The sequence below is a fragment of the Micromys minutus genome (genome assembly GCF_963924665.1).
Source record: "Micromys minutus genome assembly, chromosome: X".
Classification (NCBI taxonomy): Eukaryota; Metazoa; Chordata; class Mammalia; order Rodentia; family Muridae; genus Micromys; species Micromys minutus.
The window spans coordinates 2231758-2254153 of record NC_137970.1 but is presented as its reverse complement, the minus strand read 5'-3'; the positions used below and the strand labels follow the sequence as shown (position 1 = coordinate 2254153).

The 22396-nt window shown below is 42.6% G+C and overlaps 1 protein-coding gene across 3 annotated transcripts; it reads right to left on the bottom strand.

Annotated features, from left to right (window-relative positions):
- Window positions 1-5998: 5998 nt before the first annotated feature.
- Window positions 5999-21396, bottom strand: ELK1 (ETS transcription factor ELK1). Of its 3 annotated transcripts, XM_080910788.1 has the most exons (9): window positions 21254-21392; window positions 17675-17758; window positions 14464-14538; window positions 14124-14275; window positions 13347-13590; window positions 8996-9472; window positions 8092-8523; window positions 7516-7617; window positions 5999-7399 (listed from the first exon to the last, which is right to left on the bottom strand). In XM_080910788.1, the coding sequence occupies exons 5-9, from the start codon at window positions 13554-13556 to the stop codon at window positions 7301-7303; spliced, it is 1320 nt and encodes a 439-aa protein (XP_080766914.1). In that variant the 5' UTR covers window positions 13557-13590; window positions 14124-14275; window positions 14464-14538; window positions 17675-17758; window positions 21254-21392; the 3' UTR covers window positions 5999-7300. The 3 variants fall into 3 exon arrangements, with proteins under 3 accessions (XP_080766914.1, XP_080766913.1, XP_080766915.1); XM_080910787.1 differs by lacking the exon at window positions 14124-14275; XM_080910789.1 differs by lacking the exons at window positions 14124-14275; window positions 14464-14538; window positions 17675-17758 and having other exon boundaries at window positions 21254-21396.
- Window positions 21397-22396: the final 1000 nt, after the last annotated feature.

The following is a 22396-nucleotide window of genomic DNA, read 5'->3' as shown; positions in this document are numbered from 1 at the left end:
TCTCAGTTTGATCCTACTTGGTCACTCAATCTTTGTCACATAATACCCCAGCACAAACAGAAACCTCTTCTGTTTCAATCAGTGCTTAGGAGACAAATTCTCACTGAAGGGCAGTGGAACCTGAAAGTCTGAAGCAAGAACCACCTAGGTGTGTGAACTTTGGCAAGTCACTTTACATTCTCAGTTTTAGTTTTCTTTATTTCTTTTTTGTTTTTTGAGACAAGGTTTTGGAACATAGCCATACCTGAAATTTGCTTTGTACACCTGGCTGGTCTTGAACAGGCAAGTGACACTATGGCTGGCTCATTTTCTTCCCTGTAAAATGTATAATCCTGACTATAGTTAATTTCATGGGGGTACTGAAGAAGGGTGAAATGAGAGGAGCCTCGCCAGTCTGCCAAGAAGGCATCAGGGCAGCTACTTTATCTACCATCTTGAAAACCTAACCCCTTTCCTAAAAGTGAGGTTCCTGTGGTCAGCATGTATGTGTAGGAGGTCAATTCAAGGGAAGTGAAAAAGAGAAGTGGCATTGTGTGGGAAGCGATTCAGAAGAGGGAGGTTCACTGCCCAAGGGAGAGGGCATCTGAGGAAACACATAGAATCTACAGGGGTAGAGAAGAAACAGCTGGGCCACATTCTATTGTATACCTATGGCAGATAACATTCTCCTCTGAGCCTGTTTCCTTTTCTGTAAAATGTGCCTATAAGCAGGGCCTGGGGAGGTACAGGACTGTCTGTAATCTTAGCTTAAGGCTACAGTGTGAGTTCAAGGCTATCCCGGCTGATTTTGTGGGATTGTCTGAAAAATAACATTTAAAAAAGGGGCAGGGTAGTTAAGAAAATGCTCAGTTAAGGTGCTTGCTGCAAAACCTGTTGACCTGAGTTTAATTCCTAGGGCTCACATGGAGAAAAGAGAACTGACTTAGGTTGTCCTCTGGCCTCCACATGTGCACTGTAGTTCATTTGTGTGGTGCCCTCACCAATTAAATGGATGTGATAGAAACTTTGAAAGGCTGGGAGTAGCTAGAGGTGTTGCTCAGTTGGTAGAGTGCTAGCATAGCATCGATGAAGCCCTTGGTTTGCTCCTTACCACCATATAAATGAGCAACTGGGGTAGTAGAGGTAAGAACATCAAATTCAAGGTTATCCTTGGCTATACAGCAAGTTTGAAGATAGGGTACATGAGATCCTGTTGTAAAAACAAACAAACAAAGGAATGGCTAGGGGTCTAGCTCAGTGGTATGCCATTTGCACATGAGCAGATTTAGGTCTGACACTCAGTACACATTTATAGCACTGGACATAGCACAGATCTGCCACAGACTGAGAATGAAAACACTTAGGAACAGTGCCTAGCTGTGTTTATGAAAATTGGTTTGTTCAACAATTATTGAGTACCTACTGAGCTTCAGAAGTAGTTCTTAGCATTAGATAGATCTCTAAGAAGATAGAAAAAAAATTCACTGGCTTTGAAGTACTTACTCTACAAGGAGAGACTAGCAATAAAACTCTTTGTGAAAGGTCTTCTCCTGTGACCTTCCTGGATGCCAATACCCACTAGCTTTAGTACAGACAAGAATCACCCACAGGGATTCCCTGATCCAATTGCAGATTGCTGGATCCTATTTCTCATTCTCATGTGGTGTGGGGCTCCATTAACACACATCTAACAAATTCCTTAAAGACACTGATACTGGTTGAAAGAATGTTTTGAGAACCACTAATTTGGTCCTTGGTCCCTTTTTAGTTTTTTTGGTGGGTCATATCTAGAGAAAACAAAATTTATAGTGCCTTGTTTCACTGTTAGTGACTTCTTCAGCTCATTTTCCACAAAGAAAATCTAAGCTCCACAGACCCGTTTTTCATTGTTAAAACAAGCCTCAATGAGTGAAATTGTAGAACCTGCTTTAAAAAACAGCACCCTTGGTCTGGAGAGATGGCTCATGGGTTGAAAGTACTGACTGCTCTTCCAGAGGTCCTGAGTTCAAATCCCAGCAACCACATGGTGGCTCACAACCATCTGTAATGGGATCTGATACCCTCTTCTGGTGCGTCTGAAGACAGCTATAGTGTACTTATATGTAATAAATAAATAAATAAATAAACATATAAATAAATAAATAAATAGTCTTTCTATAAAAAAAAAAAAAACAAAAAAACCCTAGCACCCTTGTGCCCTGGGGATGTAGTTTAGTGCTAGACTTTGGGTTTGATTCCCAGCATTGCAAAAATCAAGAATCAAATAAAATCTTGATAGTCCACAAAAAGGAGCTTGAGAAAGGTGACACTTGTTCTCTTGCAGTCACAGATGAGCTTCAGTCTACAAATTGAATTAAGATAGAATAAGTTGATCAGGGTTTAAAGTAGAAGTCCATCAAGAATCTGCTCTTGATTTGGGTAGGGGTGATAAAATCTCTATTATTAAAACAATGTTATTTTGTTACTATCCACCACAGAAGTACTTGTTCTCTGTGTGCCTTGAACAAAGGAATCTTGTTAAGATTCCAAGACTATAGCTGTCAGTGCTTTAATCTTGTGAAAACAAGGCTGCATTATTTAATCACCTTTTGTTCCAGTAATACTAGAATTGATATTTCCTTCGATTCTACACACCATAAATCCTCATAGTCCCGGTGGATGAGGAACTTCAGATTCCTTAAACAAAAACAAAGAATGAGAGTCTGGTTTTATTACTACCTGATATAATTTACTTTTCTCTCCTGTCAGTTTCCCTACAAAGCAAGTTTTGTGTGTGTGTGTGTGTGTGTGTGTTTTTAAATGGGAGATGAGATAGGGTCTTGCTATTTAGTTAGCTCAGGTTGACCTAGAACTTGTGGTAGCTATCTTGTATACCTGGGATTACAGGCTTGAGACACAGTCAGTCAGACAGTCAGACAGTCAGTCAGACAGACAGACAGACAGACAGACAGACAGACAGACACACACACACACACACACACACACACACAGAGTTCAATACTACTGTTGTTTTACAATAAGGTCTTTCTATGTAGCCCAAGTCTCACAGCAAGTCTGTTGCCTCAGAATCCTGAGTATTGAGAAGGGCAGAAACTTTTGTCCATTTTGTTAGCTATGAGGTGTTTAGGACACCAGATAGGCAAGAGCTAACAGAAGACAAACAATAAACACCTGCTCAATCAATACGTGGAATAAAAAAGTGCTAAGAGGGTATCACATGTATTTCAAGTGCTAGGACCAGATAAGACTATCTAGAGACATTCATGAGGAAGGAGTTCTGGGCAAAGGCCAGCATTTCAAGTTTTGGAGAATTGGAGGCTAACTCAGGAGACTGAGCTGGAGAGGCTTGTGGAGAAAAAACAAGAGGAGTCCCTGGCACAGCCATTCTGTGATGTCTGAGACATGGCTTCATTTAATTTCAATCACATTCTCTCATGTCATATATGCATGTTTATTACCTATATACAGAGTTCTAGATCTCTAGTCTCTACCAAAGCCTCTTAGAAACAGGCTCGCATACTTGTTGTTAAAAATTACATTTATTTCTTTACTGTTTGTTTATGTATGCATGTGTGAAAATAAATTTGTAGGAGTTGGTTCTTTCCTCCTATCATTATGAGTCCCAGGTTTGATGGCAAGTGTCTTTACCCGCAGAACCACCTTGCTGGCCCCTTTTTATTTTACTCAGTCAGAGGACAACTTTTCAGAGTTGCTTCTCTCCTTTAAACACGTAGGTTCTGGGGATGGCAAATAGGTTACCATGTTTGTGTGGCTAGTTCACATAACTGCTGAGTCATCTCAACTGATCTACATGTGACTTTGTGTTCATTTTTCAAGATAACAGGGTCATGTAGCACACATTGCCCCTGAATTTATGATACAGCCAATGATGACCTTGAACTCCTAAGCCTCTTGCTTCTACCTCCGGTGTGCTAGGGTTACTGGCATGCCCCACTACGGCTGGCTACGTACATATTTATGTGTGCTTCATTATATAACGATAGTTCAGCCACCATCATTCACTCAGGGCATCCTTGTCTCTGCCATAGATCCCCAGCTTCATTAGTCTCGTACTGACAGTCACAGACACACACAGACACACGGTTAATATTACCAGTACTTTTCTTCACTAGGTTAGTTTTACCACATGTTGCACAGTCCCACCATCATAGAAACTATTTCCTTTGGCCTAACATTTTCTTACATGTAGTCACTACTAAGTCCCCATGATGTTTCTTGCACATACGCAATGGCCATTTCTGTTCTCCTTTCTCTTTAAAGCTATTTAGCCATCCTCCCAAATTCTTTATTTACAGCCTGTTCATTGCAGTCTCTTCTGAAGTTTGTCACCTGAACACACAAAGGCACATTACCTCAGATACCATCTTCATCACATGATTATTAATTTCTTCTCAGTTACCTTTTACCATATTAACTTCTTTATTCACAGGGTTGCGTTTTGTTTTCAGACATGCTTGTACTCTATAGCCTAGGCTGGTTTTAAATGCACTATGTACCTAGGCTAGGCTTGAACTCAGTGATTCTCCAACTTCAGCCTTCAGTGCTGGAATTAGATATGAGTGACCATGCCATATGTACAGTTTCTCACCAGCATTTTCCCTCAGTCCTCTTCTGATCTATGAGACCACTAATTAATTCACAATTGCTATAAAATAAGGCTTTCATTAAGTCTCCTATGACCAGTTTCCTAAGCCGTGGTCCATCAATCACACCATTATTCTCTTCCTATAGTACAAATGGATACATTTGTACACTTAACCTCCAAGTTTCTCATACCCTGGTCATGGTCATTCACTTGACTCAGTATCATTTTGTTTTTCATACACGTGCTTTGATTCAGTTTTATGGAAATGTTTCATTCATAGACTTACATACTTCTCAAACATCATTTGCTTGTCAATTTTCTTTCTCACAACTGCTGACTATGACTCCTTGCTACTGCTGGTCCCATGTGAACAGTCCTTCTTTTCTCCTTAAAGACAGGTTTGTGTTTCAGCTCCTCAGTCTCACCAGAACCTGTAGGGAAGCTGTGATTGTTAAATTCGAACTAGCTGCTACCCACTAGTTGCAGGATAATATATTCAGTCAGTCTGTCTGTCTCTCTCACACACACACCAACCTTTTAGACTTTAGTAAACACAACCAATCCATTTCTGTCTTTCCTATGGTTTCTATAAAGCATTTTACAGTGTCATACCTATGTCTTATCAGTTACTTCTTGGGCCTCATGATCATTTTCTCTGAACAACTTTCCCCTCCCTTCCTTCTTTCTTCCTCCTTTTATATTTTGAGACAGGGTTTCTCTGTAGAGTCCTGGCTATCCTGGAACTTGCTCTGAGATCCACTGCTTGTATTTCCCAAGTACTGGGATTAAAGACCTGTGCCATCACCACCTGGCCACACAATCAATTTCTTAAACATATACTTCATAATTTCACAGACAAACCATGTATCAAATGCTGAGGGTTGCTTGCTACTAAACAGCATGAGTTCTTATCTACAAATTGTTGGGACCGGAGAAATGGCCTAGTCAATAAAACCCTTGCTTTACACGCATGAGGACATGTTTGATCATATAATACAGGTAAAAATTCCGGGCACAGAGGAACATGCTTGTAATCCCAGAATTGGGAGGTGGAACCAGGTGGATCCTTGAGGTTTGATGGCTAGCCAGTGTATCCCAACTGATAAAGTCTAGGTTAAAGGTGAGACCCTGTCTCAAAGGATGGGCCAGTGTTCCAGTGGAGAACATACCACACACAAGACCATGCATAAAAATATCTGGGGTCATAATTCTGGACTTTCCCACACAAATCTAAAATCTTTCAGTTTCTTTCACCACACTGGTGACCAATCAGCAGTCTCTATCAGTGTTTGACATATGCCACCATTTTGCTCCTTTTACAGTCAATTTTGCCTGGCCCTTATTGTTTTTCACATATATTTGTGGCTGTCATGGCTCATTTTGACGACACCAGGAGAAAAAAAATACCAACAGCTTTCAGCAACACCTTTAAAAATATATATTTACAGGAACAATTCCCCATTCTCTGGGACTCTTAGAAAAAAAAGGTCCATTTTGGGGAAGCAAAACAAACAGTGGAGACGAGTATAGCACCGTCCCCCAAATCACCAACCACCAGGTCTTCAGGCCTGGTCTGGGCCAGTGCTGACAGGAGGTGAGCCTGGGAGTCTTTTGCTCCACTCCCCTCCAGCCTAGATTGATATAAGACAGGCTCCATGTCCCCCATTCCTCCCTCCCAACTCCAGGGACACTTAAAAGGGTCCTTTGTACCCGCCTGCAGGAAATTGGGGGGCTGGGAGGGAGGGAGCTGAAAATACATGTTTGGTATCAAAAATAAACACTTGGGGGTGGCAGGAAGACCGCCTCCAAATCCCTTACTTCCCACCCCCCCCACCTACCCACCCATCCGATATAGGAAGAGATGGTTCCCTCTCCCCTATTGAAAAGCCCCATTTAAAAATAGATTATACTATCAAAATGGAAGGGGGTGGGAGACAGACCTGGAGTACTGGCTGGAGGGGCCCCCCAGACGGGGGCCACTACCCCAAAAAACCCTCCATTGGGAGGTAATAGGCAGGCCCCCAGGAAATTTGGCAGACAAAGGAATGGCTTCTCAGGGGGAAGAACAACAAAAGGAATATTCCTCCCTGGCCAAAAGGTTACTTGAAAAAAAAGAACAAGCTGACCGAGAAGAAGGTTGGGGAGGTAGCAATTCCTATTTTAACAGTGTTGATTCCCTGGCTACCACTCCCAAACCATTAAATCGTACAAGTGCTCCCTGGACTCAAATACAGCCAGGAATAATAAAACAAAACAAACTAGCTCTTCAACCCATGTCCCAAATGAAGACAGGGCACCCTCAGTTCCCCAAGGGCAGGCTGAGAAATAAATAAATAAAAGTTCTTCTCAAGCCATACCCTGATTGTCTTGTTTTAGAAAAAAATGGGGAGAAAATGGGGGGGGGGAATGCCTTACCCACTCCCCTAAAAAGGTTGGGCCAGATTCTTCCCAGTGGCCTTCAAAAAATAAATAAATAAACCGCCCCACCACTGAAGTAGGAGACGTGCAAGGGCGGCCACTGGGAGGCTGGCAAAGAAGAAAGAAGTGGTCTGTTTTGGGTGGAGGAGTTAGTGAAATATCCTCTTTCCCAGGAATATCCACCCCACCACAACCAGAGCATAATAAGTCTGTCAGTTAAATTGTTTCTCCTTGAGATGGCTAATTAGAGTTCAGGAGCATGGACGGATGGACTCCAAAAAGGGGTGGTGGTGGTAGTCATGGCTTCTGGGGCCCTGGGGAGAGCACCACGGGGGTGGAGAGGCCATCCACGCTGATGGAAGGGATGTGCACCTGTGCGCTGCCACTGGATGGAAACTGGGGGAAGAAACAAGGAGAGGTCATGGATGAGTATACCATGGATGAGTATGCCATGGATGAGTTACCATGCTAGTAACTCTTACCCTTTCCAACATAGGGGGAGGAAATCCTACCTGGAAGGAGAGCTTGGCTGGACTACGGGGTGCAATTGGACTCAGAGTGCTCCAGAAATGGATGCTGGGGGGCAGCGAGCTGGGTGTCAGCAGCACCGGGGTCTGTGGAGATAGAGTAGCAAGAATGATAAGTATGAGACGATGAAAAGAACCTACTTTCAGCACCTCTTCACGGCTCGCCATCAGATTTCCAGGGTTATTCCTCAAAAGTTCATAGACCTGGAGTATAACTAAGGCCATGCCTATGATATCTCTCAATCTTTCCACCTAGGAGCCCATCTCGATACTGAAACTTAAATGGGCAAGAGTCTATCCATGCACTACTCTCAAACCTCATAAGTGACCACCAGAAGAACTCAACTTCTCAGTCTTAGATTCAATCCCTATACCTCACGAGGAAACCCAATATGCAAACACCATGGAAAGCAGTAGGGAGTCAGGTTGAACAAAGTCCTCAGACCTGGCCTTCTTGATTAGCTCTATCACTTCAACCTAAGACCAAGAGCAGCTTGTAAGCTACCAGTTCCAATGCCACCCACTAGGCTGCTAGTCCTTGCTCCTCTGCTAGGCACTCACCAAGGTATGTGTGGGGAGCAGGGACGGTGTTAGCGCTGGCCCCGGTGCCTGAAGACCAGAGCTTGTTCCTGATCCTGGAGTCCGTTCTGGTCCTGGGCCACCCAACAGGCTTGGGCTAAGTGGAAGTTCCAGGTCCCTGGGCTTCCGGCCCTTCTGGGGTTGGGTGATCTCAGTGGTGGAGGTGGAGAGGCCACACACCTGTGCTGTATTCTCTGTTAGGATGGCTGGGAGCCGAGCCAGCAGGCCTTCTGAGGGTGAGACTTCTGGTTCAGGTTTGACAGCTTCTGGACTGAAACCTCCAACCCCTGCAGTTTCCAATTCTTCCTTAGGCCCCTCCACTTTGACTTTTGGGGGTTGTGGACGGCCAAAACCTGGGTCCAGACTCAACTCTTCAGATTTCTGGTTTGGGGCCTCTGGTGGGGTTAGGATAACCTGGAAGAGATGTGTGTACAAATGGAATGAGTAAGATCGTGTATGTAAAACCTTTTTCTGTGGGTCATCCAAAGATGTCTCTAGAAGGACAATTGGTATTGGGAGCAAGGCTGTACATGCAGCATATTCTCTAACTGGTCATGGGATTTAATGGAAGTGGAAATAATAAATCCTCTGGTGCAGAGATGCTGGGTGAGACTCTAGAGGTACCATTGTCATCAGAAACTTTGAAAATGGGCCCGAGCAATCTGTATGCAAGGCCACTCTAGTGATTATGATGTTCTGCTATAAAAGGACAATTAGTAAATTAGATGTGACCCTTTAAGGAGAGGCATAACTTTCCTCCCTATCTATTTCTTTGAGGGAACTTGTATCCCCTCTTCCACCACTATGTCCGGTACCAGGACAGCCATCTCTATGATGCATACTTTTCCTCCAAGCCCTTTCCTAAATTTAAAGTTCCAGTACTCACCTGCAGGGGCAGACCAGCCTCTTCTGCCTCCAAGCAGGCTTCTAAGGGGTTTGGGCTGGTGCTCCTGCTCCCTGAGGCGGGTGCTGGTACTCCTGCAGGTGTAGTGTTGGGAAGCACTGAGGCAGGCCGAGGATGAAGGGGTGGTGGTGGCGGTGGCGGTGGCGGTGGCTGTGGCTGCGGCTGCGGCTGCAGGGACTGTATTGTGAAGGTAGAATAGAGGCCCGAGCGCATGTATTCATTCCGGCTGCTTCGTGCTAAGCCACCTTGCCCTGATATTCCTGCACCCTTTGGTGTTCCTGGCTTTCCAGTGGCATTGTCCCCTGGGCCTCCATGGACAGTAGCATGGGCCATTGCTACGGCCGAGGTTACAGACACCTCAGGCTGGGTTGGGCAGTCTTCAGTGGAGCACCCTGCAACCTCTGGGTAGGACACAAACTTGTAGACAAACTTCTGGCCGCTCACTTTGCGGATGATATTCTGAGAAACGAAGAACAGAGTGAATGGTGGGTCTTGAGGGCTGTTTCTCCTCCTGATGTTTTTCCATTTGCTCCTATTCCACTCACCATTTTTAGGTATGTGGAGTCTTCCCATGTGTCTGTTTTCCTTTCATTCCCTTCTCTGCATCCCTCCCCAGTTTCAGCTCCTTCTCTAGGCTCCCTTTACCAATTCTTTCTTTAGTGTCCCTTCCACCCATCTTTTTCTGTCATACACCTTTATCTGTCTAATTCTCCTCTCCCCACTGACTACATAAGAGACTGATTTAAGGGACTAGGTAAGATCTATGGACCTGGGTTTAACAGAGTCAGGCTTTAGGAATGTTAAAAAACTGCAATAGTAAAATGAAGTAACTGATACATGTTGGAAGAAACTAAATTAGTGTAGATGAATAGGAGATGATATGACTGATACAGAAGGCTTTTATAACAATGTATTGATTGTTGGGGAGGGAAAATGAGGGTGACTGATTGTGGGGTATAAGTGTGTCAAAACACATGTAAAGGTCAAAGGACAAATTGCAGAAGATGGTAGCCTCCTTCAGGTATGTGGGTCCTAGGCATTGAACTCAGGTTCTCAGGCTTGGTAACAAGAATCTGCTAAACCATCTTCCTGATCAGAGATAGTGGATTTTTAGAAGCTATCAATGCTGATATGAAAGTGTGTTGGTTATTTCTTTTTGTTAACTTGACAAAAGCTAGAGTCGTTGAAGAAGAGAAAAAAATGCTTCTATCAGATTGTCTTTAGGCAAGTCAGTAGGCATTTTCTTGCTGTGGGTGGTGCTTTCCCTGGAGAAGTGATCCTGGGCTGTATAAAAGAGGTAGCTGAACAAACTATAAAAAGCAAGCCAGTAAGTAGTTAGTGTTTCTCTATGGACTTGTCTTCAGTTCCTGTCTGCAGGTTCCTATCTTGATTTCCCTTTATGATGGTCCTTGCTAAGCCATCTCACTGGCAAGAGATAGTGGGTTTTTAAAGATGAAGGAAACCTTTTCCTCCTCAAGTAGTTTTTGGTCATGGTGTTTACTGCAGCAATACAAAGCACACTATGACAGAAAATTAGTACCAGAGAGGGCTTACTGCTGTGACAGACCTGACCATGTTGCTTTGGAAAGGGCATTGGGTAGCATCTGGAACTTTGGGCTGCAAAAGCTTACTGTTCATAGCTTTAGATGAGATGCCGAGGGAACTTGGAAGATAATTTGGAGAGCAGTGCATATGGTGGAGGTCTGGCTTGTGAAGCTTCAGAAGAAATTCTGAGAGCCCCTCAGTCTATAGGGGTCATTTATATATTTTGTATTAAGACTGTGGTTTCTGGTTACCAGCTGTGATTAACAAGAGACCAGCACCTCTGAAGTGAACCCTTTGCTTTATTAGGACAATTGACACTGATTAACAGAGGCTGACAAAAATCAGCTGTGAGTAAGGGGGAGATTGGCATCACTGAGGAATTAATTTTTTAATTAAATAATTAATTTTTATAATAAATTAAATAATAATTAATTTTTCAGGAAGTGTTTCCTCGAGATCAGTGCACAGAATCTGTGGTTCAGAGGGGTCAAGAATGCATATTATTAATGCTGGTAGCATGAACTTGGCAATGTGTAAGAAGAATCTTCCACATGGTATTTGGCATAAAAGCTGCATGCCAAAGGGTTGTGGAGAGCAGCTTGGGCCTGGTACTTTGAGAGGCCAGGAGAAGACACTGGTAAAGACGAAGCCTCAGTTGCAATAGATGTTCAGGATTGAAAGAGTTATAAAGAGAAACTCGGGTTTGGTACCATATCATAGGGTTGGAGTCCCTGCAGAGAGGCTAAGAGGCCAGTAATGAAGGTGCATCCTCAGTTGCAGTGGAGATCCCAGCCTACTGGAGAAGCAAAGACTATGGGACCACCACTTAAAATGGTGAAAGAGTGATATGGAAATATGATATGGCTGCAGATGGTGCAGCTGGAGAAGTGGAGCTGCCTAAGCTCTTTGAAGCCTGAAAGATCATGAGTGAGTCCCAGGTGCCAGATACTGACCTGCAGGATTTACTGCACACTGCTAGAGTACGGTCTTGTTTTCATTTGATTATAACTGGATCTTTCCTCTTGGAGTAAGAAAGTACTTATTTTTTATATATTTTTATACAGTTGAGAGATACTAGATATTTTAGAGACATTAAATATTTGAAGTGTTTAAAAGGATTTTCAAGTTATTTTTATTTTGTGATATTAACATGAGACATTGGGGATAAATGCAAAGTTAACAATTATACTCAAATAGTGATATTGGGTCAAATGTCCTGGTTAGCTTTTTGTCATCTTGATACAAACTACAGTTATCTAGGAATAAGGACTTTCAGTTAAGAAAGTACTGCTGTCAGATTGCTTGTAGGCAAGGCTGTGGGGGCATTTTACTGATTAATGATTGTGGTAGGGCAGCATAGAGTGCTCCCACCCTTGGGAAGGTGGTCATTGGGCAGTACAAAAAAAGAAACGCATACTGAGTGATCCATGGGGGAGTAAGCTAGTAAGCAGCCTTCCTCTATGGCCTCTGCTTTAGTCTCTGTCTCCAAGTCCTTGCTTTGAGCTCTTCTCTTGGCTTCCCTCAATGATGGACTGTGTCATGAAACTATAAGAGAAAGAAACCCTTTCCTTTTGATCCTCATGCTTATCCTAACAAGAAAATAGACTAGAACAGAAATATCACAAAAGAGTGATGTTTCATTACTAGGACCATTCTAGATATGTAAGCTAAAGCATTAAGAAAATGAGGGAACTGGCAGTAGAGAAGACAGTGAGGAGCTGGTGTAACCATGAGGAGGGGGACAGCAAGGTTTGCTTGGGTGAGTCAGAAAACATTCTTTGAGGTATCTTAGGACACATATGGTCTGGAGGGTTTCAGGGATGTCCTGGTGATCTCAGAGGACAGAACAGGTCATTATTTTGGAGGTTTGAACGGAAAGAGTAATGCATGAAACTGGAATACATGCTGTAAACTGCCAGCACAGGTGACAATTATTTTGGGAGTGGGCATGAAGAATATGGGGCACTAGGCATTTTGGTGAATGTCTTAATGCTAGTCATAGGGTATCTTTGTATTTTTCAGGAAATGAAGGAAAAGGGATAATTATTAATATTGTTTTGAAGGTTTACACTGAAGAAATATGAAATAATTAGTGTAAATATTGGGAGGAATACAATGCAGATCTGGGAGCTTGAAAAACCTAAACACTGAGCTGAGGTAGAGATCTAAGAGTGCAGGAGCTGGCACTACACATGTTCTGGAGCATTTAGTTAAAGGCAAAGATTTGTAATCTTAGCACTCAGGAGACTAAACAAGAGGAATGCAAGTATGAGGTCATCTTCAGCAATGCAAAGAAAGCCTGCTTCAAAAATAAAAACAAAATAAAACAAGTGATTAAAGATATTGGGTTCTAGAAAATGGAGTAAGGAAACTTAGTATTATAATGTCAGGATGATTTTGAGTTTAGAAATAAGAACATCATTATTGTGTACTAAGAGAAGATTATATATAAAGTAACTAGGGGAACTTAACATTGGTCTGAGGATTCTGAAAAACACCCTTATTATCTCCAAGCATGCATTGAACTAGAGGATAGAGCAAAAATTAGTAAATTTTAATATTGTTTTCAAAGTTATAGCTATACTACTGAGAACTAGGCCAGAGGTGTAATTTCAGGAATTGCAGGTAGAGACAGGAGGACAGTGAAACTGAAGCCAGCTTAAGCTACATAGTTAAGTTCCAGACAAATCTAGACCTTGACTCATAAGAAAAAAAAAAAAAAAAAAACTACAGGAGATTTTCTGACAGTAATTTCAAGGGTTTCCAGTCCTGGTCTTTGAGGACATACCTTATCGTAGTAGTACCGCAAGGCCCGGCTAAGCTTGTCATAATTCATGTTGGTCTTGTTCTTGCGCAGTCCCCATAGCCGGGCCACCTCCTCCGCATCCACCAACTTGAACTCACCACCATCCCGTGAGGTCCAGGAGATGATGTGGCCGTTACCTTGTTCTCTCAGAAGCTGCAGCAGAAACTGCCACAGCGTCACAGATGGGTCCATCACTAGGGAAGCACTCACGCCATCCCAGGGGTACCTGGAAGACAGCAAAAATGATTCCTTTCCTGTTATCTGGCCTCCAAATCTGTTCCTAAATCTTACTACTATTCCCTAAACAGTCTCTTAAACTTCCTTATGTAGCTTTGGATGCCCCTTTCACACGTGTGACAAAAAAAAAAATAATTGAAAGGAAAAACTATGTGGGCATGTCTGTGTGACTGTATGTAAACATGTGGACATACATGGAGACGAGAAAAGGGGAATGGATTTCCTGGAGCTAGAGTAACAGGCAAATAAGCTGCCCAACATGGGTGCTGGGAACTGGACTCTGCTTCTCTGTGAGAGCAGCAAGCGCTCTTTATATTGAGCTCTCAGTCCAGCCCTGATAAATGTGAATCTTTAGGAGATAGAGGGAAGACAGACTACAATCTGTCTTCAACTCCCAGTTATTGGAGTCTGTGACCACGTTATGCTACATAGCAAAAAGGAATTCTGAGATGAAATTAAGATTATAGACCTTAAGATCTATAAAATCACTCTGGTTTTATTTGAGGTCAACCACTCACTCACTGTATGAGCTCTTTTAAAAGCAGAAAAATGAGGCTAAACAGAGTTTAGGAGCATATTGGCAGGAAAAGGACTTTTCCTGCTATTCCTTATTCTGGAGAAGGCTCTAAGACAGGAAAATCAGGCGTCTTCACAAATCTGGAATGACCCTCAGCCTAAAGTAAATAAGAAAAGGACAGTATTACAACTCAAGAGGCAACTTGAATGAGCGGGAAACAAACCTCTTCTAGAAAGAACTAAAAGCCCTGCCAAGACCTTAATGTTACCCTGGCAAGATCAGTGTTGGATTTCTGAGACTATCAGATGATAAATGTATATATATATTTAAATGACAAAGTCTTACTATGTAGCCCAGGCTGGTCTTGAACTCTTGCCTCAGCGTCCTGAGTACTGGGAATACAGGTATGCACCAATGAACCTACAGAAATGTGTAGTTTTAAGGAGATTAAGTTAGAGATAATTTACAAATCTGGACTGGAAAACTAGAGAAACATGTACGACTTGACTCACATTCATTAGCTATCTACCTACTTTTCTGGTATATGCCTTTTGGTAGCCCCTTCCAAGCACTGTTCACTGTACATGGGGCACCTTTTCTCTTTTGAGCATTCGCCCTCCAAAAAACCAAAGAGTTCCCACTGAAAGGTCCTTTGCTTTAGGAAGCTTTCCTGAATCTGAATGCCTACTCTTTTCTGTCCCTTGATCTCCCATTTTTCTAACCTGTGATTGTTCCTCTATGGTTTAGGCTTTTAATTTTTTTTGATGAGCACATTAATTATACATAACAGGTTTCATTATAGAATTTCTAATATAATGACTTTGATTACATTTACCTCCATTACCCTATCCTGTTCTGCTTCCTTCCCACTGATTACCTTCCTCTTCTCTATGATTTTTTTTCTGTGATCCAATGAGTTTCAGTAGGGTTGCTTACAAGGGCATGGGTGAGTGTTTGTTTTCAGGTCACATGAATCCCTCTTTTTTTTGCCATTGTTGCTACAGTTTTGTGATAGGGTCTTATGTAGTTCAAGCTGTCATCTAACTCCTGATGCTATTGTCTCCCAAGTGCTGAGATTACACATAGCCCGGCACACAAGGCAGCTATTTCTTTCTGCAGTGCTGAAGATCAAATACGTGGCCCTATGCATGTTATGCACAAGTCTAATCACAGAGCTTTACCCTAAAACCATACTTTTTAAAAAACAAATATATATTTATTCCTTAATATTATGTCAGGCACTGCTCTAAGCAGAAAGGCATCTTGCCTACCTCACAATCAACCTAACTGTTTAGACTTCTATGGGTTAAATTCTGGATCAGTCGGTTATTAGCTATCTAGATTCTAGCCAAATTCATTAACTTTTTTTTTGTATCGAAAATCTCAGCTGTGAAACAGGGATAGTAATATGTTTAGCTATAAAATAGAGACCATATATACTTATTATTGTGTGAATTTTAAATATAACATGTTTGGGATATATGCTTTAAGTAAATATTTCCTAGTTTGTTCACAAATCTTTTTTCTGCTATCCCTAAATCCAAAACACTCTAAGAACAAAGGCTTCTTTTTAATTCCTTTGGCAAGAAAACATGATTAGAAAGAAAGCAAGGCCCATTCTGGTTTTTATTGATCCTTGCTTTTGATCCTTGCTTAGTATGAATGTTCATACATTCTGGTGCAGAGATCTAAAAGCAGCTGGTGACAGAGCTGGGTGAGGGTGTTATGTAACGTATCATATGTGCACCATGCTACCTTTCTAAACTGAAAAATTCACAGTTCTGAAATACATCTGGTCTATGGGGTTTAAGATAAAGGCACGGGCTGTTATTTTCATAGGCACTGACTCACTCTCTCATCTCAACTCAGAAAAATTGGCATTTTTTCCTTTTGGAAAGGAGATATTCTTATTACAATATCACTAATTTTACACAAGGCAAAAAGATGTCCAAGTGACTTTGCTATGCCACACTGTTGTGACAGTTCCTGCATTTGACCCAAGTATCATATTCCAGGGGTCTAAGTGGATTGTTATTTATTTTTAGAGATAGGGTCTATATAGCCTAAGGTAGCCCCAAACTTGCCACACAGATGAGGATGACCTTGAACTCCTATTTTACCTGCTTCCACCTCCCAAGGACTGAGATACTTGGTATGGGTCAACATGTCCAGCTTCAGGGGTCTGAGCATTTAACCACTCACACCAGATCCTTTGTGTACATGTTATGGCTTCCAGTTTAAAGTGTTCTTCCAGTTCCTAGTGTTCAAAGAAACGGGTCTGTTTCTCGGGCCTTCTCTTAGGCTATTTTCCTTTTGTTTGCTTTATCTTTTACATTTTATTATTATCCCTTAGAAGCCTGTTTCTTTTCCTTCTTTCCTTCCTGTTTTTATTTTGAGACAGGGTATGTATAGTACTGGCTGTCCTGAAACTATCAGGATGGCCTTGAGATGGCCTCAGAAATCCATCTGCCTTTGCCTCCTGAGTGCTTAGATTAAAGGCACTCACTACCACTGCCGACTTTTTGTTGTTTTGTGAGACAGGGCTTCTCTGTATAATAAATACCTTTGGCTGCCCTGAATTAAAGAACTGGGAGTAGAAGTAGGGGTAAACTACAAGCAATATGTGTGTGTGTTTGTGTGTGTGTATGTGTGTATGTATGTATGTATGTATGTATGTATGTATGGTGAGGGGGGGATTGGGGGAAAGGAGAGAGAAATCTATGTTCAATAAAAAAGCCAAACAAAATATCACCTCAACAGAAGGATGTTCATTGTTTACCTGTTATCCCATCATTACCCTATAAGCAAACTAAAACTAACTCTGAACCTGCTTAAGTCCTTGTAAGGATGGGACATAATCAACCAACTGTCCACCTGGCTGGGGTTGCTGGATTAAGGATTAAGAATAAACCTTTTAAGCTTTTGAAGAACCTATGATTTAGATTTATAGCTTTATTCTTTAATCTGCATGAAATTACAGTATGATCCTCATATGTCCTGAGCCAGTTCAAGGTTCATTTAGCAGAAACAGTTAGGCAGCTGTCCAAATTACAGTGCCAAGGGACAGTGGAACAGAGTCCCCTCCTCGGAGCTCTAAGGGACTAAATAGTCCCCAAACCAGATTCTTCCAGAGGCCTATAGAGTGCAGTGTGACCCCTAGTGTTAAAGATAGGCAATTTCACCACTACCTGAGCTATGCCAGAACCCAGTAATTGAGAGAAATCTGCCCAACTAGTGTCTAGACTATCAAAAACATGGGCTGAATTTGATCACTGCTTCTTTCACACAGGTCCTACCAAGCATCCTAGACACTTGCCCTTCCCAGAAGGCTTTCCTTCCACTTCTCACCTCATTCGCTGGGTGCCTTAAGACAGCTTAGGACACAACAGACAGGAGTCCCTGAATGTTAGTATAATCCACACATTCATAGGGCAGTAAGAAATGTCTCAAAAAAGAAGGAAACAAAATAATAACACCATCCAAAAGGTAGATTATATTACTATCTCCATTCTGCAGACAAGTCAGTGAATGTGGAGAAAGATGTTAAGTAACTTGCCTAAGGTCTCACCCTTGAGTGAGATGCTGGATGCTGGTGGGCAGAGTTCAAACGCAGCATTCATAGCCACTCAAGGCCAGTTCTCTGTGAAAACATAAACGGTCAAGATCCCAGAGTGACAAGTAGGACACTTCCCTGAGGAAGTGATGTTTGGTAGACGGCGGGTAGCAAGTCATAGTGATGTCCACTGGAAGGATAATTCTGGTAAAGGGAAAAGCATATATATATATATATATATATATATATATATATAAAAGCTCTGAAGTGTTTGCCTGAGGCATACAATGTTCCTTGCCAGGAGTGCTATTGGACCAATTCTATCACACCATCTAATCCCTCCCAGGTAGAATTTTTCCTCTGTTTGATCCAATGCATAGAATAACTTGTTTGTCCTTGCAAATTTGTTCTGTCCTGATCTTCACAGCCTCACATTCTGCTCCTTATTGTCTGTGTGACTTTAAGCAAGTTGTTCAACCTCTGTATGCCTTATTAAATACCTGTAAAATAGGGTATTTTACTCTCAAATCAAAAAAAGAATTTTAAAAAATGCCTATATATGTAAAGTACTTTGGAAAGTGTTTGTAGCACATGGTAGAAATGCAATAAATGTTAGCACTTAGGTTGTGGGTCATCTTTCTCCCCCCCCCCAACTTTCTGTAGCACTTTACAACTTTCAGCATTTCTATGACCTTGTCTTCTACCCCTCCCCATCAACTCGTTTCTAGCCATACTGGCTTTTGAACATGGTAGCCATAATCTGGGCTTCAGGGTCTTTTCATTGAGTGTTCTTTCTGGTACACGCTTCCTTTACACATTATGGTGTCATGTGTTTCCTGTGGGCCTTAACTCACGAGTCACATTTCTAAGAGTAGCATGCCTTGTCTCTAAGATTTCAAGCACCTTGATACACTAGTTCTATTTGTCCCACTTCATGTCTGTTCTTTAGCATTTGTATAATATGTTATCTAATTTTACCTATGTACAGTCTGTCTCCCTCACTTTTAGTAATGCTTGCTTTCTATGTGCAGCTTGTTTAGCTTCTCTATCTCCAGCATCTAGAATGAATGCTTGGTACTCACTAGATGCTTAGTAAATAGCTGTTAATATTTAAATAGTCACAACTAACATCTTAATTCTCACATTCCACTTTCTTCTTCTTTATCTACACCCCACTTGGTGATGTCTGGGATACAATTTTCACTGACAGTTTTGTGACAGGATCTCATTTTGTACTTCAGGTTGGTCTCACCGTCACTCAGGCTAGTTTTTATTTCCTGCAAATTCTCTCTTGGTCATCAATGCTGGAAATATATAGCTGTGAGCCATCATGCAGTCTGGATACCACCCCCAAGTTAATTTGTGAAACAGACTATTTTAAGCACCTACTGTACAGAAGGAACATTTTTACATGAAGGTAGAACACTGAATAGCCCATAAGTCTCCATAGGATGACTATTCTGAGGAGAGACAGGCATGTATATAAGCTAAATATCTAACCATTACAGAGCACACAGGGACAAAGCAAGCAGGAAAGGTGCTGGGTATGCAAGATCAGATGGTCAAGAAGAGGTGAGTGTTGGCTACTTTGTTTCACAAAAAAGTCATTTGAAACATTTTTTATATGTACCTTTATATATTATATCCCAAGCACCAGTGTGGCATGTTTTACTGAAACCCAGATGCTAAGACATGAAAGCACTCTCTGAAGCATCTATTTGTGCCTTTTCATATCCCCATCGCCTTTCTGTTACACCTTTTACACTCATTTTATTCTCAAATCAAATGGTGTTCTAAAAATATCTTTAGTGTGTTCCCCGCACAGGGTAGTGAAAAAGTTCCTTTGGGTATGGCAAGGTATGGACCTTGGAAGTTGCCATACAGAGATGTGGGAATAATGTTAACAGAGAAACAGGAGCTAATGCAAAGGCCCTGAGGCTGGCCAGTACCTGCTGTTTTTGAGAAGAGTGAGAAGATCAGCATGGCTTTAGCATGGGTCTGAAATGTGGACATGAGGAGGTAAGGTCAGAGAGGTGACTTGTTTAACCCACATACTTTTTATTGACACTGGAAAGGATATAGTTCTGACTCCCCCATTTTTGCCCAGTACAGGGAGAAAGTAGTTAAGCTAGTCATATAAAGTCACACCACTGCTGGGACTTGAGGTGATGGGTCCTGAGACCAGTGTAGAATGAAGACCTGCTGACAGAAAGAAGAGCAGAAACAAAAGTCTTGTAATTGGAACTAATCTGGCTTTCAAGGAATGTGCCCTCATATGGGATGTAATGAGGTGAGAGAGGGACATGTCAAAAGTGTTCCTTTATCTAAGTAGTTACTGGGTCACCTCTGAGTAAGGCTCTAACCTCCATATGCCCTAGTTTTCTCATTCACCTGTGTCACAGGCCTATGATGAAGAATAAACAAGCTGGAGACTATAGAACACTCTTACTGGCACACAGCAAGTGTTAAGTACATTAGCTCCAACTGTCATTAACATCAGTACCACTACTTGAGAACTATAGCAAAGTAAAATGTCTAGTGGTTAAGAGTGTCTATGAGGAAACACGGTATACATTAAAAGTCCCTGGGTTTCACAAGTACACACTACCTCCTAAGAGATGGGGGCAGAGAAGATTGACCCAATACATGGAGAGAAAGAGGGAAATAAAGTTTAAAGCCTATCTTTGGGAAGGGATTGCAAACTCTGAACTCTGAAGGATATGAGAGAATGTAAACAGTGGAGTGGCAGAAGGCTTTAAAATAGAACTATTACAAAAGTGAGAGATGGTTTGTTTAAGCTGATTCCTATACAACCACAGAGAAGAAAAGCCATCACATAATGATTAAAAATGAAAGATAGGACAAAGTCATAGACTGGGCTGTAGAAAATATACAAAAATATATAAAAAGTACAAAGCACCAAGCTGATCCACTGTTAAAAAAAACATCCCAAAGACCAGATCTACATATAAGGGAGAAAAGTTAGGGTGCTGATAACTAGAGGGATGTGAATGCAAACATACAAACTAATTCATGCTAAGATGGCAGTGGGAGAAGTGGGTAAAGTCATAGGCACTGGGGACTCAAGGGGGCAATAATATAAACTTAGGTGGGCTCACAGTTTAACAATGGGGTGTCTGGAGTGGGTACAGTGCCACATCTTGATTCACCACGATAAACAGGAGTTCAATAAACAAGGCCACAGAAGGCTCCCTTAAATTTGAGGCTAGGGGAAATGGAAACACTGTAGACACATCTACTACTAAAGGGGGACTGGACAATGCAACAGATTGGTTCCCAGTAAGTGGGGGTTGGGGAAGGCAAGATCATGGACGAGTCCATTAAGTTGGGGTGGGGAAAATCATAAGCTCATAGACCAATCCATTAAACAGAGAGCAGGTTAGGCCACGCTCAGATCCACTATACAGGGCAAAAGGAGCAGGCAATGCACGCACAGGGACAATCAGTTAATGTTAGTGGAACCGAACACCGGCAGGCCGGGCCAAGCCACATCCCTTCCGCGGGGGCGAAGATACGTGGGGTCATGGTCAGGGCCCTCCACCTTGTGGGCTTGGGGCTCACCTGCGTGTGGCGCGGCGGTGGCAGCGGCAGCTCCGGGGGGCGGGGGCTCCATACGAGGCCCCACCGCCCCCCAGGCCTGGGTTCCAAGAAGGCGGCGGTGGTGGCGGAGAGGGCAGAAGCAGCAACCAGAAGCCGCCCCTGCGTTTCCCCACCGCTCACGTGGGCCCTCGTGGGAGGAGCCAAGCGTCCTGCTGCTCGCTGATTGGACAAAATGCCAAGGCTCCTAAGCAGATTCAGGGTCTGGTGGTGGTGTTGGAATCCTAACAGCTAAGATTCCACGATTGGCTTAAAGGGAATTGATGGACTGCGGGTGGCGGACTGAATCTATAGAGGTGTTGGGCGGCGCTAGTGCCTCTCGCTGCTGATTGGGTCAAGGACTAGTTAGCGAAGTGCCAAGGTTGGGGCGGGGCGGAGGGAGGTCGCCCAGTTCACACCGATTGGCTTAAATGAGATTGATGGAAGACAGACAGTCCCAGAGGATAAAGGGGTGGTGGATGGGCTCCGTTTTCAGCTGATTGGCGGAGACTCCCAGACAGCGGCCAAAACACCAAAGTAGGTGGTGCTGCACACCATACCGTTCAACGGAAACAGGACTTATTTAGAAAGGGGAATAGCTGCTCGACTCTACGTAGGCGGGTAGGGTAACGCTATGGTAATTAGCTAGGCAAGACGAATTTAGAATCCAGCAGAGGGAGGAGGCCAGAATGGCTGCCAGAAATACTGAGTTGAGAGGTGGAAATTAACTGTCTACAAGGGCAGTCAAGCTGCAGTCAGTTATAAGGCTGGAATTAGGTTATTAGTTATCCAAGACTGGACTTAAACCTAGCCTGTAGGAGCTTTAGCAGGGAGGGCAGGGTCTCTGCCTACTGGTGTAAATATTGTAACGATTTAGGGACCAAATCAAGGGTTGGACGGTAGTGTTATTTAGGTACCTGGATTACCACTGGATTGTGAGAGATTATAACCCTTAGGATCTGAGGTAAAATGCTGACAACCATGGAAACAAATTACTTTGAACTGGGACTTTAAAAAATTTGCATCAAGGGTCTCATGTAGCCCAGGCTTACCTTAAACTTAAAAAAAATTCTCGTCTCTATGGGGTAACAGGTGTCCCACACACCCAGCTTATGTACACAGAACTGG

What these genes read in the sequence shown, in the direction of transcription:
- ELK1 (XM_080910789.1), bottom strand. Translation starts at nt 13,556, where the DNA reads ATGGACCCATCTGTGACGCTGTGGCAGTTTCTGCTGCAGCTTCTGAGA. An exon ending in TGCTCCCCACACATACCTTG is followed by an intron (nt 7,618 to 8,091) that starts GTGAGTGCCTAG and finishes CTATCTCCACAG; the next exon opens with ACCCCGGTGCTGCTGACACC. An exon ending in CAGCCAAGCTCTCCTTCCAG is followed by an intron (nt 7,400 to 7,515) that starts GTAGGATTTCCT and finishes TTCTTCCCCCAG; the next exon opens with TTTCCATCCAGTGGCAGCGC.